This window comes from Amaranthus tricolor, chromosome 3 (assembly GCF_026212465.1).
Source record: "Amaranthus tricolor cultivar Red isolate AtriRed21 chromosome 3, ASM2621246v1, whole genome shotgun sequence".
Classification (NCBI taxonomy): domain Eukaryota; kingdom Viridiplantae; phylum Streptophyta; class Magnoliopsida; order Caryophyllales; family Amaranthaceae; genus Amaranthus; species Amaranthus tricolor.
The window spans coordinates 18,695,499-18,709,676 of NC_080049.1; the positions used below are offsets into that span (position 1 = coordinate 18,695,499).

The following is a 14,178-nucleotide window of genomic DNA, read 5'->3' on the forward strand; positions in this document are numbered from 1 at the left end:
ACTATTAATGTAGTTTCATTAATATGTACTTATTATAGAACGTTTAAATTTATACTCTTTGTGTTGATTTAAGTACATTTCGTTAAAAAAAAAAATCTTAAAAGTATCAAATTTCTATAGAATTTATGTGGAAACAAACTACATGGAAAAAGAAAAGAGAAATAATGAAAGTTTTTAGGAATTTGAAAATGAATAGGACGGCACATATATGATACTTCCTCCGTTCTTTTTTAATCTTCCACTTTGAGTTTTTCACACATATTAAGGAAGATAGAATATTTGAGTTGTAGTGGATATTATTTTAATTAAATAGTAGTGTGAAGTAATGATTGTATTGAAAGTATGAGAGAGAAAATAATTATAAATAAAAGAAAAGGAGTACATTAAAAGAAAAGGGGGTTTTAAGGGGTAAAAGTGGGATAAAAACTTTCTAAAAATAGAAATTATTCTAAAGTGGAAAAACTTTTGAAACTATCCGTTATAGTAATGTGGAAGATTAAAAAAGAACGAAGGGAATATATGGTTAAAGATAATAGGAATTGAGTTCCATGATCCATGCAAGAAAAAAGATGAGAAATAAATAAAATGAATAATGGTGTATGGCTACTGCAACTCCAGCAATATCCAGCACTATATATTATATAATTATGGTTGCCCAAACTCCAAACTCACACAATATTCATTACTCATACATAATCGTATAAATAATATCTCTTCTCTTTATTTTTTCATTATCTGCACCATTTTTCTTTTTAGAAACGACAGAAAGAAACACAAGTGTTAGTGAATCTTATCAAACACCACCTAAATCGTCCAACAACATTGTGGATTACACGAAGATAATAACCATTTGCTACAACCTATTCGGATTAAATCTCATCTACGAGACTTTCACTAGTCACTTTATGAACACAAATTCTTCTATGAGACAATCTCAACGAGAGACGCATACAAAGGTTAATTAGCCATTTAGTACATATTATAAGAATATGATTTTTTTTTTGTTCGAAGTCGTCTTAGTGAGAGACGGTCTCTTACAAGAGTAGCTTAAAGTATGTAATTAAGATCTATCCTCCCTATTTGTTTTTGCAATTTCATTCGGTCAGTAATTTTTTAATATTTTTAATGAAGTGACTAAGAAAGGTTCCTTGGGATAGGCTACATTCATGATTAAACTCACATTGAGGACATTTTAAATCAACATAATTGTAAATATATAATGTTGTATCACGGGTAGATTATATGTGTACATGTTTTGATACTAAAAGTGTAGGAACCTAGAAAAGGTGCAACTAAAAGTATAAAACCAGCTTGTTTTAACAAGTGGTTAATGATATGTGCAATGAATACATTATACACATTCACACTATAAATATCTTACTTCCATTCAGGAAATCAATGACACAAAACCATACTCAGAGCACAGAGTAAAAACAATAACAGTAGAGCGAGAAGTTTTGAAAATCAGTCATGTCGATTGATGCATTAGCGATGGCGGGGGTGGATTACAGGGAAAGCGGTATCAGTTTTACAGAGATGGAGTTTAGAGACATGGAAACTACACCACAATATCTTCTAGCTGAGAATGAGTACACTAACGGAAAGGAAGAGAGGAAGCGCGAACTGGAAATCAATCTCGGGCCTAGAAAGTTGCAACTGAATACCAAGATGCAACCTTGGAGAAAGGTTGTTGGCTCGGCAAGGGGAAATTCTGGTCCCACAACCCCGCGAACTCCAATCTCCCCGAGACCATAAGGCAATAGAGGACAGATAAGGAAGTGAAGCAGGATAATATGTTAGTTGAATACAAACTATAATGAATTGTTTATCTTTTTTTTCCCTAAGTTTCGATTTAATTATGCAACTTTATATGGAGAAAGCAAAGTAAAGAAATTATCGGTGTACAACAGATGCATTCATAAAAAATATTGATAAAATAAATAATTTATTTCTAATTCTTCGATATCCATATCCGTAGTATATACAATCATAAGGTCAAGAAGTGTGTTAAAAATTTCAAGTAGACAGATTATCAAAGACTAATCAATTCTCATCAAAACATTAACACCAAGCTATATCATCATATAAAATATGACATCAAATAAATATTGGATAATAGAAAAACATAAGATAGAGTTCCAGGGCTGCCTCCATCGTCTTCTTCATCGGCCACCAGATAACTCAATAGCGTCCTGATTATGAATGGAATCATTAAAGCACCCAAATCTGCCATGTAACCATTCAGACTCTTGCCTGCGGGTGACTTCCACACTTTGCCATTCCTCCCATCTTTCAGCTAGCCCCTCTCCTTCAAGCATCCGCACCACGTCTGACATTGCTGGCCGATCTTCTGGTGAAGATTGAGTACATAACAGTGCAACTTGGATAATCATCTCCACTTCTTCAATTATAAATTCGTTATTCAAGTTCTTATCGACAATAGCATCTAACTTCTTTTCCCTTTCGAGCTTCTTCACCTGCGATCAGTCGAGAATAACTGAGAGTCAAGTATCAACATGAATATGACAGATATACAAGAACGAGAAATGAAAGTAAACACATGCGAAAAAAGATAAAACCAAAATCATAAGAGACTTCATCCAGTTCTAAAAGATAAAACACAAGAAATACTTTAACGGCCCTTTTGATAGGTGGTAATAAACGGTGGTAATAGGAATGAAAATTAGTGTAATTTTGGTTGAAAAATCTCATGGCTACCTTGATGACCATGCTTATCCAACTTTAATCATCTCATTTTCTTCGTAAAATTCATTCCAATGCATTACCATTGGGAGAGGTGGTATTAGGTGATAATGGAAATTTATAAAAAAAAAGAACGTGATCAAAGTTTCATTACCATAGAAATGATTTGAAACTTTTAATGAAATTTTACACTATATATCATTCTCATTACTACCATTTAGTACCACCAACCAAACGGGGAGTAAATGCAAAGAAAATGCAAAACTAAGAAAAATGAGACAAAAGAAACAAGTTATTAAAGAAAAAAAAAGTTTCTTCATGGTAAGATATGTAAATTAACAGATGACAAATACCCATTAGTAAGCTACACAAAATAAGAAGTTATTAGTTTATACATGATCAAGCAACAGGAGTTCATCCTGTTCTCCCAAGCGCGAAAAGTCAAGGGCCCGTTGGCCTGTCACGAGCTCAAGCAACATTATACCATAACCAAAGACATCAGTCCTTTCTGATGACTTCCCAGTTGACAAATACTCAGGTGCTATGTGCCCCATTGTCCCCCGCACCTGTGTAGTCACATTAGTTTTCCTCATATCTACCAATTTTGCTAGCCCGAAATCACCCACTACTGCTTCAAAACATTCATCTAACAACACATTAGCAGCCTTAACATCACGATGAATAATCTTAGGGTTGCAATGTTCATGAAGATACTCTAAAGCACGAGCAGTGCCCAAAGCTATTCGTTTCCTGTGAGGCCAATATAATACAGGCTCTCCCGGTTTAAATTCTGCAGAAAATTGAACATTAAGACAGCATATAAAAAGCAAGTACAGAACAGAATATACACTTATAAATGAAACAATATCTCATCAACAGAGAAAGGGATGACTTTATTAGACGGCCATTTCAATATGAAGCTTATACAACAATTAGGTAGCTTCAATATGGGAAAAAAGCGTACGGGGCGGAACAGAACATGTAACACTCAAGACTTTTGCACCTATTGGTACATTGATAACATACTTTTGAAATACATGTTTTTAAAAGCTGACTCAATTACCATTTTACATAACTTTCAGTTTATAAATATATAATACCAATAAAAGAAAAAAAAAGTAGTGTTTACTTGCGCAATTTGCAGCGACATTTGTAAAGAGGTAAATGTAGTCTAAGGACAGGTGCTTTTAGCATAGACGTGGGTCACTCGCACAGGAATGTATCACTTATAGCACAAGGGAAAGGATTCTACCTCGTAAACGATAAGCCACACTCAGGTTTTGCATGAATGGATACACCAAAAGCCTTTCTGTTGGCGTAGTGCAGAATCCAATCAAGCGTAATACATTCCTGTGTACAGCAACACTTATCATCTCAACCTCACGCTGAAAAGCTGCCTCTCCTCGTGGAGCCTCGTAATCAGTTAATCGTTTTACTGCGACCTTTGTATTGTCTCCTAGCACGCCTCTGTAAACCTTGCCAAACCCACCTTGACCAAGAACATTTTTCTCACTGAAGTTGTCAGTCGCTATCTGCAACTCCCTATAAAAAAATCTTTTAAGCTGGCCAAATGCAGTTGTGATATCAACTTCACCTGAATAGAATTGCCATCAGACAAAAAAACTTTAAAAGGTAAAGGGGAGGTTCTTAAGCATATCAGAAGAAATAATCAGATCAATCATCAATATTGGCCGCACATGATCATTAGTGAAGTGAAAATGCTATACATACTACCTCACATAAGTTGCATTTTTTTAAAGAAAAAGGAATATTATATACAATATAAAAAAGAAAAAAGCGTTGATGTTACCAAAAAATTAAAAGTTAATTCAAAGATAACAAAATCACGATATCCAAACAACAATTTAAAGAGAAATAACTTTTTAGAGGAGTTAGGCCTTCTTCTTCTAGCCTCAATAGGCATCGCCTAAGATTGATCAATGGTTGGTCTTTACCGCCATCAAATCACCACTACAATCACTTGCTCTGTCTTGGAAGCATTCATCAAGTCTTCGCAGTATCCATTATCAAAGGCTCATATACTCCAAAAGCCTCTTCACCTTCATCGCACATCCGTATAAAAGACAGTTATGAATAAGGGTGACGTAGGTCTTTAATCCATGTTGGATATGTAAAAGTAAAGAAGAGGCTAGAAAGGGGTATTTTGGAATAAGGAAGAAAAGCTTAAACAGTCAAAAGTGGATTTGGAGGCAGAAGTTAAAGTCGACTCGGCTGTTCCTCTGGCCAAAGAAAAATCGACTAGGCTTTAGGTTCTAGAACATAACATATAAGTTTTTGCTCTACTTTTTCTATTCCTAGATTCTTGCATGTAAGTGTTTCGTCCCTATGCGTTATAAAAAGAGCTAAACAGTCTTAGGTATCTTAGTTTCTAATTCTTTTACTCTCTCTAGATTACATAGATATTCTCTCCCTCTCTAAATTCTCCTTTCTCAATTGTAATCATACATCCCTTGTAACTCCATTAAAGTGTTCTTTAAAGCAATTAAGTTATCTAGGCTACACCGTGGACATAATCCAATTACGAGTGAAACACGTACATCGTTGTGTTGTGTTTGATTGCTTCTTTTTAGTTTTAGATATGTTGTTCTTGAAAGTTGTTTCAATGGTTCTGTTTTAGGTCTTATTGTTCAACCCAATTCTTGGAGGCTTTAACCTTTGATCTTAGGTTATGGGGACTTATTTCTTCAAAGACATTCCAGAGCGTGGTGTTTAGTATTAACCAGCGCGTCGTAGCTTTAATTAATCCAATTTCTTTAAGAATCTGGGCGTTCAATTATATATCGCTCTTGACTTGCATTGCCGTTGGAGTTCATATAGAAAACTAGATCGTGGGGATTCCTTTGTATGCTTGATGTCTTTTTTTTAATGCGTCGAAGTCATTTAATTCATCCAAATGGATTATTCAGGCAATCTGTCTTGTTTTCTTACCAAATAAAAAAAAAAGACAAGCATACAGAATTGTCTACAACCTCGGCACTTGAAAACTATAGATTTTTTTGATTAATAATAAATTCTAGGGACTCCCTCCGGCCATTCCTAACATTTTTTAATTCATCTTGTTACATGGGAATGGCAAATTTTTATGAGGTGGCACTTCATGTACCCTATTTTCAACTAAAGAGGCACCATCATGCTTATGTTGGACGGATTTATGTGTGTGTCGTCGAGAAGAAACATATTCTTTTCGAGGATGGAAATTGTAGATATAGCAAGTAGTACGCAACAACTACCAATTGATGCCGATCATCCATGATATACATAGCAATACTAACAAATATTATTAGTTCAAACAATACATGGAAAAGAAAACAAAAAAGATGATAAACCAAATCTCAAGAATCAGAAAAGCGAGTATAAAAGGGAGGATTGCAGAACCTGCTACATCGACAAACACTTCATGCTTGTAACCGTTTATTCTACTCTTGCACAAGTAATACAGCAGGACTCCAAGGAAAACCATACAAAATAACCCTCCAACAACTCCGATGATAACTATAACTTTTGTTTTGTTTGAAGAACCTGACAATATAGGCAAAATTTAGTTCACAGCAGATCCTATACTATGAACTGAAGATTCTGGAGACATTTAAAGTTCACAATACAAATACAACACACTAGAATTAAAAATTACACAAATTACATCAGCTACAATTCTACCTGTGATATTACCATCAGACGCACAAGGTTGACGGATATCCACACCACAGGTCAACTTATTCCCTGAAAAACTGCAATCAAGGAGCCAAAACATGACTACGACAGAAAATAAAGCTACGCTAACTCATCCATCGTTTTCATACATGGTACTTCTGCATCCATACTCTTTATAGTAAGCAAGTCAAAACCTAGTATTTCATGCTAAATATGGAATTAGAGATCATACTTGTATTGCGGTATTGAAAAGAGCTGCGTAGGAACTTGACCGCTGAGTTGATTTGTAGAGAGCTGACTGTGACACCATAGACATATTTATCAGACATGTGAGGTAGGTATTGATGGACCCTAGCAGCATCTAAAATTATATTCTTTCAATCCTGATTCCGAAATGATATAAATAGTCAAACACTTTTGTTTACAAATTACTAGTTTTTCCAACATACAGGCTAATTAAGTTATCAAGGGAAGCCAGCGAATCAGGAATAGTCCCAGAGAGATTGTTATGGCTCAAACTCCTGCATTGGTAAAGGTATTTTAATTAAAGGTGACACAGATTATTATCAAATTAGATGTAGCATTATCTCAAGACAATAGCAAAGATGGTAATACTCACAAATATTTAAGATTTTTTAGATTACCAAGGGAGGATGGTATTTCATCAGTCAAATAATTATTCTCTAAATCCAGAGTCGTCAAACAAGACAAATTCCCAAGCTCTTCCGGAATCTTTCCCGTAATACTATTGTCTCGCAGGGACCTACATAGTCAATGGATATGTGTTTATCAAGGAAAGCATCAACATGGTTTTGTAACTAAACAAAACAATTTGAATGAAAACGTGTACAACAAGATGGGTTGCTCAGTTGCTTTAACCCCTTTCAACACAAACAAAATAACATACCCATGAACAAAGGCTTGATATTCAACAAGGAAGGAGAACCATAGGCAGAGGGAGGGCGGCTAAGGTATGTAATGGCTCTCTCATTAACTAAATATCTAATGTTAATTAAAAATTAAAGTGTGACCATGATGCCATTTTAGGATATTAAGTTTAGACTTGACTTATTGTATATGCCAGCATACTAACGGGAAAATATAAGGTGCGCACACTTAATAAGCCAGGAAGTATATGCCGTTTCAAAACCATATTGCAATGGGAAGAAGGACTCCAATAACTTTAAAATTGTGTACACCATCTTCAATTCGTCGATGTGGAATAAACCATCCTAACATAAGAGTTCTTTAGAATATATTTATGCATATTCCAAAAAAATAAAAAAATATTCACAATTAAGCATCAATTTAATTCATTTATAGGTATATATCCATCAAACATTCGTTATTCAACTAAATGAAGCTTCTAACCCAACAAGTGATCAATCGTCTACAATTACATCCATTGTCCTAATTAATTTACTACATATTCTACTTTAATTAGTTTAGTTGCGAGTAAATAAAAAAGAAATTGTAAAAACATAAGTACATGAAAGAAAGGTATGGATGAAATGAAAAGCTAGTAGCTCATATCTGATAAAAATTTCACAACTAGTTAACACAAACTAAAAGGATAAATATAGCAAATCGAGTACAAAAGCAATTAAGGACCTTTTTATTTACGGTTGTACTTTACTAACTTACAAGAAAAAGGCATTGTCTTAAAATTCTATGCATACAACAATGATTGGGATGTTTGACCTTCCTTCTCAAAAAAATCTGGCTTCGCCACTAAAGCCCACGATGTGCAAAATCCAAAAGGTAAGGTCAATATAGAATTCACAATGGAAGATCAAGTTCCAAGTGACAATTTACTAAAGCAAAATCTAAGTATATTTTTATAAACTGTTTAGTTTGAATCAAAGAATTGCAATTTATTTTCCTACTCTTTTTATAAATAGGGTTGAAAATGATCTTTTGATATTTGATCTGAAATCCAGAGCTTTAAAAAAAATAAAATAGAATAAAATTAAAAAAAGAACACTTCTACAATACAAAGCAAAAAATCAATCAAAAATCTTGAATTGGAATCTTCCAAGTTTGAAGAATGCAGCCATTAGTTTCCAATAAATTAAGAAAAATTCAAACCAAAATTTATCATTAATCTTGGATATTTGTTCATTCAAAAACCTGCAAGATAAATGTCCCACGAGTAAAATAACATAGTGAAACGTGAACTTACAGAGTTTGAAGAGTTTTTAGAGTCCCGATTTTAGGTGATATAGTTCCAGATAACCCCATGGAAGACAGTGTCCTGTGCCAAACAACAACAGAAGCCATGACTACCAAGTTATGAATTGCATAGAAATTAACAAACTTTTTACTATCATCAACAATTGTTAATAAACAAAGCTTTGAAAATACGTAAGAGATGGATCGAACATACTTACAAATAAACAACGTTATTACTATCGTCACACATAACTTGTGACCAAGTGCAAGGATTAACCATGTTAGGGAACCAATTCGATAGCTGTTGAGATGAAGCGTGTAACGATTGTTTTAGATCAAGAAGGGCTTCCCCTAAAATAAGAAACAAACAAATGATCAACATTTCATAATTCACACAAATGAAGAACACAACATGTTATTTGCAGCAAAATAAACATCCAAATTATTTCAAAGCCTCTAAAATGAAACTCAAACAGAATAATAAACGAGAGACCCGTACCTTGAAAGTCAGCCATACAACCCTGGAGCAAACAAGCAAAGGATAGAACAGAAAAAACAAGCTCCATTATTATGCCCTCAATTCCAGCTACCAATTCTTTTAGAGTCAATCATCCATGTATACAATACAACAAAATTCTTGCCATGAACAATGAAATACATGAAACTGAATCAAAAATTCATGAAAAATGTAAACATAAGAATCATAAAATTCATTTATCAGATCTTTAATCCAATAAAACAAGCATACAATAATCAAATCTATAATTACCTTCAGTTTTAAAGATTTTTTCTTCCACCATTAACGTTTACTGTTTACAAATTTCCTACTGCCCATATCATTTCATATGCTCAGAAACTCATGAGCATTTACCAAAATGATCTTTAACCTCAAATAGTTCTAAATAATGGTACAAACAATCTTAGGATATCATCATTCTCCAGGGCTTTACCTATCCACTAACCAAACAACCCAAATTTAACCCAACAAATGTGATTTCTAACGATAATTGTAAAAAACTAAGCCACCCACAATCTCAAATCCTTGAGGTTTACAAAATTCAGCATCAATAAATCAACTAATATAGTCAACTATTTTCACTCAAAAAGAACATAGTCAGTAATGTGAAACACAACATGCACCAACCCTAAAAGCCTTTTCTGATTAAACGTGCAAGCTTTTAAAAGTATCCAAAATTATACAAATTACCACCTAAGTCAAATTTTCAAGTCAATTCAGAATCTAGGACACAATACAATAATCGAGTTTGCAAACGTAATTTTAATTTAAAAACAATATAATAATTGAAATTTTACAAATATGTAAGTATTCACAAAATCCCGCAAAATATTAGGTCCAATTATCATCATCAATCATCATAACCGGTTATCCAGCTTAAAGAAACTACAATCAATGTCCAAAGAGGGACGGTTTACGCCAAACCATAGAGGATGCGAACTGCAGAGAAAGCAAAGATTAGTTGAACGCCTATATAATTTAAGAATAACTAGAAAAAATGGGGGAAAAAATTAAGTAAAAAAGTAAACAAGACACTACTGCATATGAACACCTAAAAAAGAAAAAAAGAACTGAGGGGAAAAGAAAGATTAGCAAAGGTTTAAAGAGAGGCAAATTACGAGAAAGAAAAAGTGATGAGTTTGATTTGTGTTTGATCAAAATGAAAAAATAATACTAATTATTTTATTATAACTTCTAAGGATAAAGAATTATAACTTCTGCTTTTAAATTATATATTATCAACTACGAGTTTGAATCTGATTAACTTTTGTTGTTGTGTGTATGAAAATATTTTGACAAATTAATTTGATTTTTATGTGCAAGTTATTTATGATAAGCTTGAGTTGAGTAATATTCAACTTCAGTTAATCATGTATATTTTAAACGATAAGAGTGAGTTGAATTCAAGGTGGAAAAGAACAAAATTGATAATTCTATTGGTAACTTGGCATTTTGTAATCTCCAATCCCAAGTCAATAGTAGGTGTGGAAAATGTCCCGACTATTGTCTTTTCTAGTATTTAGGTTCTAATAATTACAATTATAACTCGCTTAAAAAGATAAATTTTGATTTAAATGGGCAATAAAACCACACTCAATATAAATGAGAAAATTTCACATTAATAATACAACTTTTCATTCTTTTGCTAGTATGATCTCATCTTTAGATTATCTTTTAATAATTCAGCATTTTTACATAGTTTATTATCAGAGTGATAATAGAATATGTTGATAGCAAACTAAAGATGATTGTTGAATCATTAGAAAATAAAAGAGTATATTGATATCAAATTAAGAACAAAAGTTGAAATATTATAATATAATTCAAATGGTAGATTATTCATATGAAATAATTAAAAAATTAAATTATTAATATTAATTTTTCCATATAAATGGGATGGATTTGAAGGATAAGGTAAACATTATCAACAAATGACATATTGTTGTAGCTCTAAATCTCAAATTCTGAGATATAATGTAACATATTATTTAGACTCATATTCCACTAATCTAAAAAGAAAAGTTCAAGTTCTTAACATAATAAATAATACCAAAAAAGATATTTATTCAAGTTTTGTTATCTTCTAATTTAATATAATAAATAATACCGAAAAAGATGATGTAAATAGGATGCGTTTGATCAATATGGTGGACATCATTAACAAATGACATATAGCGTAACTTTAAATCTTGAATTCGAGATTTAGATTTTATAGTATAATATTATTTTTGTTCTCTATTGATGTTTTCATAAGAAATATTCATAAAATTAAGAGAAATTAAATCATTTAAATGGTGGATGTATATTATAGTATTGAATAATAAAGTTAATGAAAAAAAATAGAGACCATAAGCATAATAAAAGAAAAATTTACTTATAAAAATCTCACCTTTAGTTGGTTATCTTATAAAAATCTTACCTTTACTTATGAACCTTTCACATGATTTTTTTATAAAGGACATTTTTATCTGCTACCAGCTATATAGTTTTGAAAATTGGTTCATCTTCCCATAACAAGTCATTAACCTTTCAACAGTAACCCACTACAAAGTATTCACTCTCCACCATTTCAACTTTATTTTTTCTTTTCATCTGGTCTTAGCTGCTGTAATTTATCTCTCCATTTCAAGAAAAATCCTAAGTCTTCTAATTTTCCAATTTTGATAATTTGTTGTTTATGTTATAGAGTTTAGTTTTGGTAATTATTGATAGACTTTCTTTCTAATTCAATTAATATATTGTTTTATTCTATAATAAGTTTCTTTGCATCCATTTTTTTTTTACTAATTTACATTTCTTCAATTGCTATTGAAGATTATGGAGTCAATGTAAACTTTTAACAAAATGATAGTATGTCTTATGTTGGGTGGATGGGGAAGACAATTATGGTGCATACTGAGGTGTGTCTGGATTTTATAATTTCTTTGGATGGAAAATGCATAGAAAAGAGGTTTATAAAAGCATTATATTTTTTGAAACCTAAAATGACATAAAAAATGGACTAAGAAAAGTAGTTGCGTGATTTTAGAGTTTATTGCATGGGTAAATTAGTAGTGGAAAATAGGTCGATAGATATTTATATCTTGCAAACACTCCCAAGCTCATGCTTGTCTTTAGTGGTTGCAAAACCTAGGGAATATGTCTAAATTGTTCCCCTTTTAAAAAGTCTTGTCCACAATAAATAAGAAATTCTCCACTCAAAAAAGCCAAGATAAAAGAAAACAAACTAAGGAGAAATCCACAAAAAGAGTGCATACAAAGTGAAATACAATGCTCATAGGTTACTTCATGGTAATATGACTGAACATTCCAACAAACTTCGTGTTTATGTTACTATCCTAGAGACTACAAGTCCTAACAGTTTGGTTGAACTTTTTACTTTAACCCTTTTAGAAAGGATTTCGTTGTCTTCAAAATATATATATATATATATATATATATATATATATATATATATATATATATATATATATATATATATATATATATATATATATATATATATATATATATATGTATATATACACTACAAGAAAACTTGTTTTTAGCAACAAATTTTAGCAACGACTATATTTTTTTCGTTGTGAAAAATACAAGTTGTTGCGAAATCCGTTGTTGTTGCTAAATAATCGTTGCCATAAAAAAAAATAAGTGCGGGCTTTGAAATAATTAATATTTGTTTTTTGCAACGATACCAGTCGTTGCTATAAAGCATTATTAGATAACGCAACAACACGAGTCGTTGCGAAAAATTATTTTATGTATTGCAACAACAATGTCATTGCAAAATATTCTCTAATTTATTTCTTCTCTCTTTTCCTTTTCTTTTAATTTGATTAAAAACACCCAAACCCTTCCCTTCTCCCTCACTTCGATTGAAACCAAAAATCAGCCAAACCACACTCCTCAATTGAACACATCAAAATCCAAGAACACCTTCTTCCTTCTCGCCGTTTCCTCTTAAATTGGCTGATTTCTTGCTTGAATTCTGCTGATTTCTTGAGGGTAGATCCGCATCTTCTTCTTCCTCTCGCTAAAACTCAGAAGCAACAACTGCATCCGTATGTCCTTCCCTTCTTCTTGTGCCATTTTTTTTTGAGTTCCGATTTACATGTTTGATGATGTCTTGCCTTCTCCTCTACCTTAGTTCTTGAAGAACCCAGCAACAAACAACGAATCTACCCTCAAGAAACTCAAATCAAGTGCAGCAGCCATGGCCGCCTTCTTCACCTCAATTCTCTGAACAACACAATAACAATATTCCTTCTTGCCTTCAATTTTCGAAGAAATAAGGGATAGTTGGGTTCCCTTTGATTGCTGGGGCGTGAATTTGAAGCAAACAATCAACTTCTTATTCTTCCTTTGAAATAGACGCCCAATTCTTCCTGCAAATTATGGTAATTGTTTTATCTATTCAATTCTTTTGTAAAGCGTAAATTTCAACCTAATTTTACTGAAATTTTGGGTTTTAGTGATTGATATTAGTTACTGAACGTTCGATTGCGAACCTTTGTGGTTATCCATTGTGCCCCAATTTGTTGCCAAAACACCCTTGAAAAGGGCAGTACCGGATTTCAATGAAAGAGCATAAGGTTTATGATCTTCATGAGACATATTTGTATTGTTGTACTAGTTGTTTGATCAACAGTAAGGCGTTTGTCGGGAGTTTGAATGAGGAGAGATGCTTGGCTCTTACCCCGGGGAAGATTAAAGAGGTATTGGGTTTGTTTGAGAATGTGTGTTTAGGAAAAGAAGATGAAGCTGAGAGTGAGGAATTAGGGTTGTTGAAATTAATTATTAAGGAGAATGATGAGATAAGAGGAGGAGTGGTTCCAAGTCATTATCGAATTCTTCCATCAAAGGTGAGATGAAATCGTGAATTAAGATTTTCTTCGTAGATAAATAATTTCTATTGTTGAATTGTATTGTTTGTTTAGGTTTTGAATTCGAACATTGAAATTTGTTGTTTGTTTGGTTAAGCACTTAAAGCTAGCATTGTTCTATGTAATTTGGGAAGGAATCTTGGGTTTTGCAGGAAATGGCTATAAGATTCATGGATTATAGAGGATAAGCTTCATGCTAATGATGTCCATTTTTTGCCTTTAAACAAGTAT

The 14,178-nt window shown here is 32.4% G+C and overlaps 1 protein-coding gene across 2 annotated transcripts; it reads right to left on the reverse strand.

Annotated features, from left to right (window-relative positions):
• Positions 1-1,931: 1,931 nt before the first annotated feature.
• On the reverse strand, positions 1,932-10,341 carry LOC130807618 (probable LRR receptor-like serine/threonine-protein kinase At5g10290). Of its 2 annotated transcripts, none has more exons than XM_057672890.1 (12): positions 9,317-10,341; positions 9,047-9,142; positions 8,766-8,898; positions 8,558-8,629; positions 6,995-7,138; positions 6,825-6,896; positions 6,608-6,673; positions 6,382-6,452; positions 6,100-6,243; positions 3,956-4,297; positions 3,099-3,493; positions 1,932-2,477 (listed from the first exon to the last, which is right to left on the reverse strand). In XM_057672890.1, the coding sequence occupies exons 1-12, from the start codon at positions 9,345-9,347 to the stop codon at positions 2,163-2,165; spliced, it is 1,881 nt and encodes a 626-aa protein (XP_057528873.1). In that variant the 5' UTR covers positions 9,348-10,341; the 3' UTR covers positions 1,932-2,162. The 2 variants fall into 2 exon arrangements, with proteins under 2 accessions (XP_057528873.1, XP_057528874.1); XM_057672891.1 differs by having other exon boundaries at positions 9,047-9,211; positions 9,317-10,339.
• Between the last annotated feature and the right edge of the window lie 3,837 nt (positions 10,342-14,178).

Excerpts from the sequence above, each read along its gene's own strand:
- LOC130807618 (XM_057672890.1), bottom strand. The coding sequence starts at position 9,347 with ATGGTGGAAGAAAAAATCTTTAAAACTGAAG. Across the intron at positions 9,143-9,316 it reads AAAAATCTTTAAAACTGAAG|AATTGGTAGCTGGAATTGAG; the intron begins GTAATTATAGAT and ends TGACTCTAAAAG. Across the intron at positions 3,494-3,955 it reads TGTGGCTTATCGTTTACGAG|AATTTAAACCGGGAGAGCCT; the intron begins GTAGAATCCTTT and ends AATTTTCTGCAG.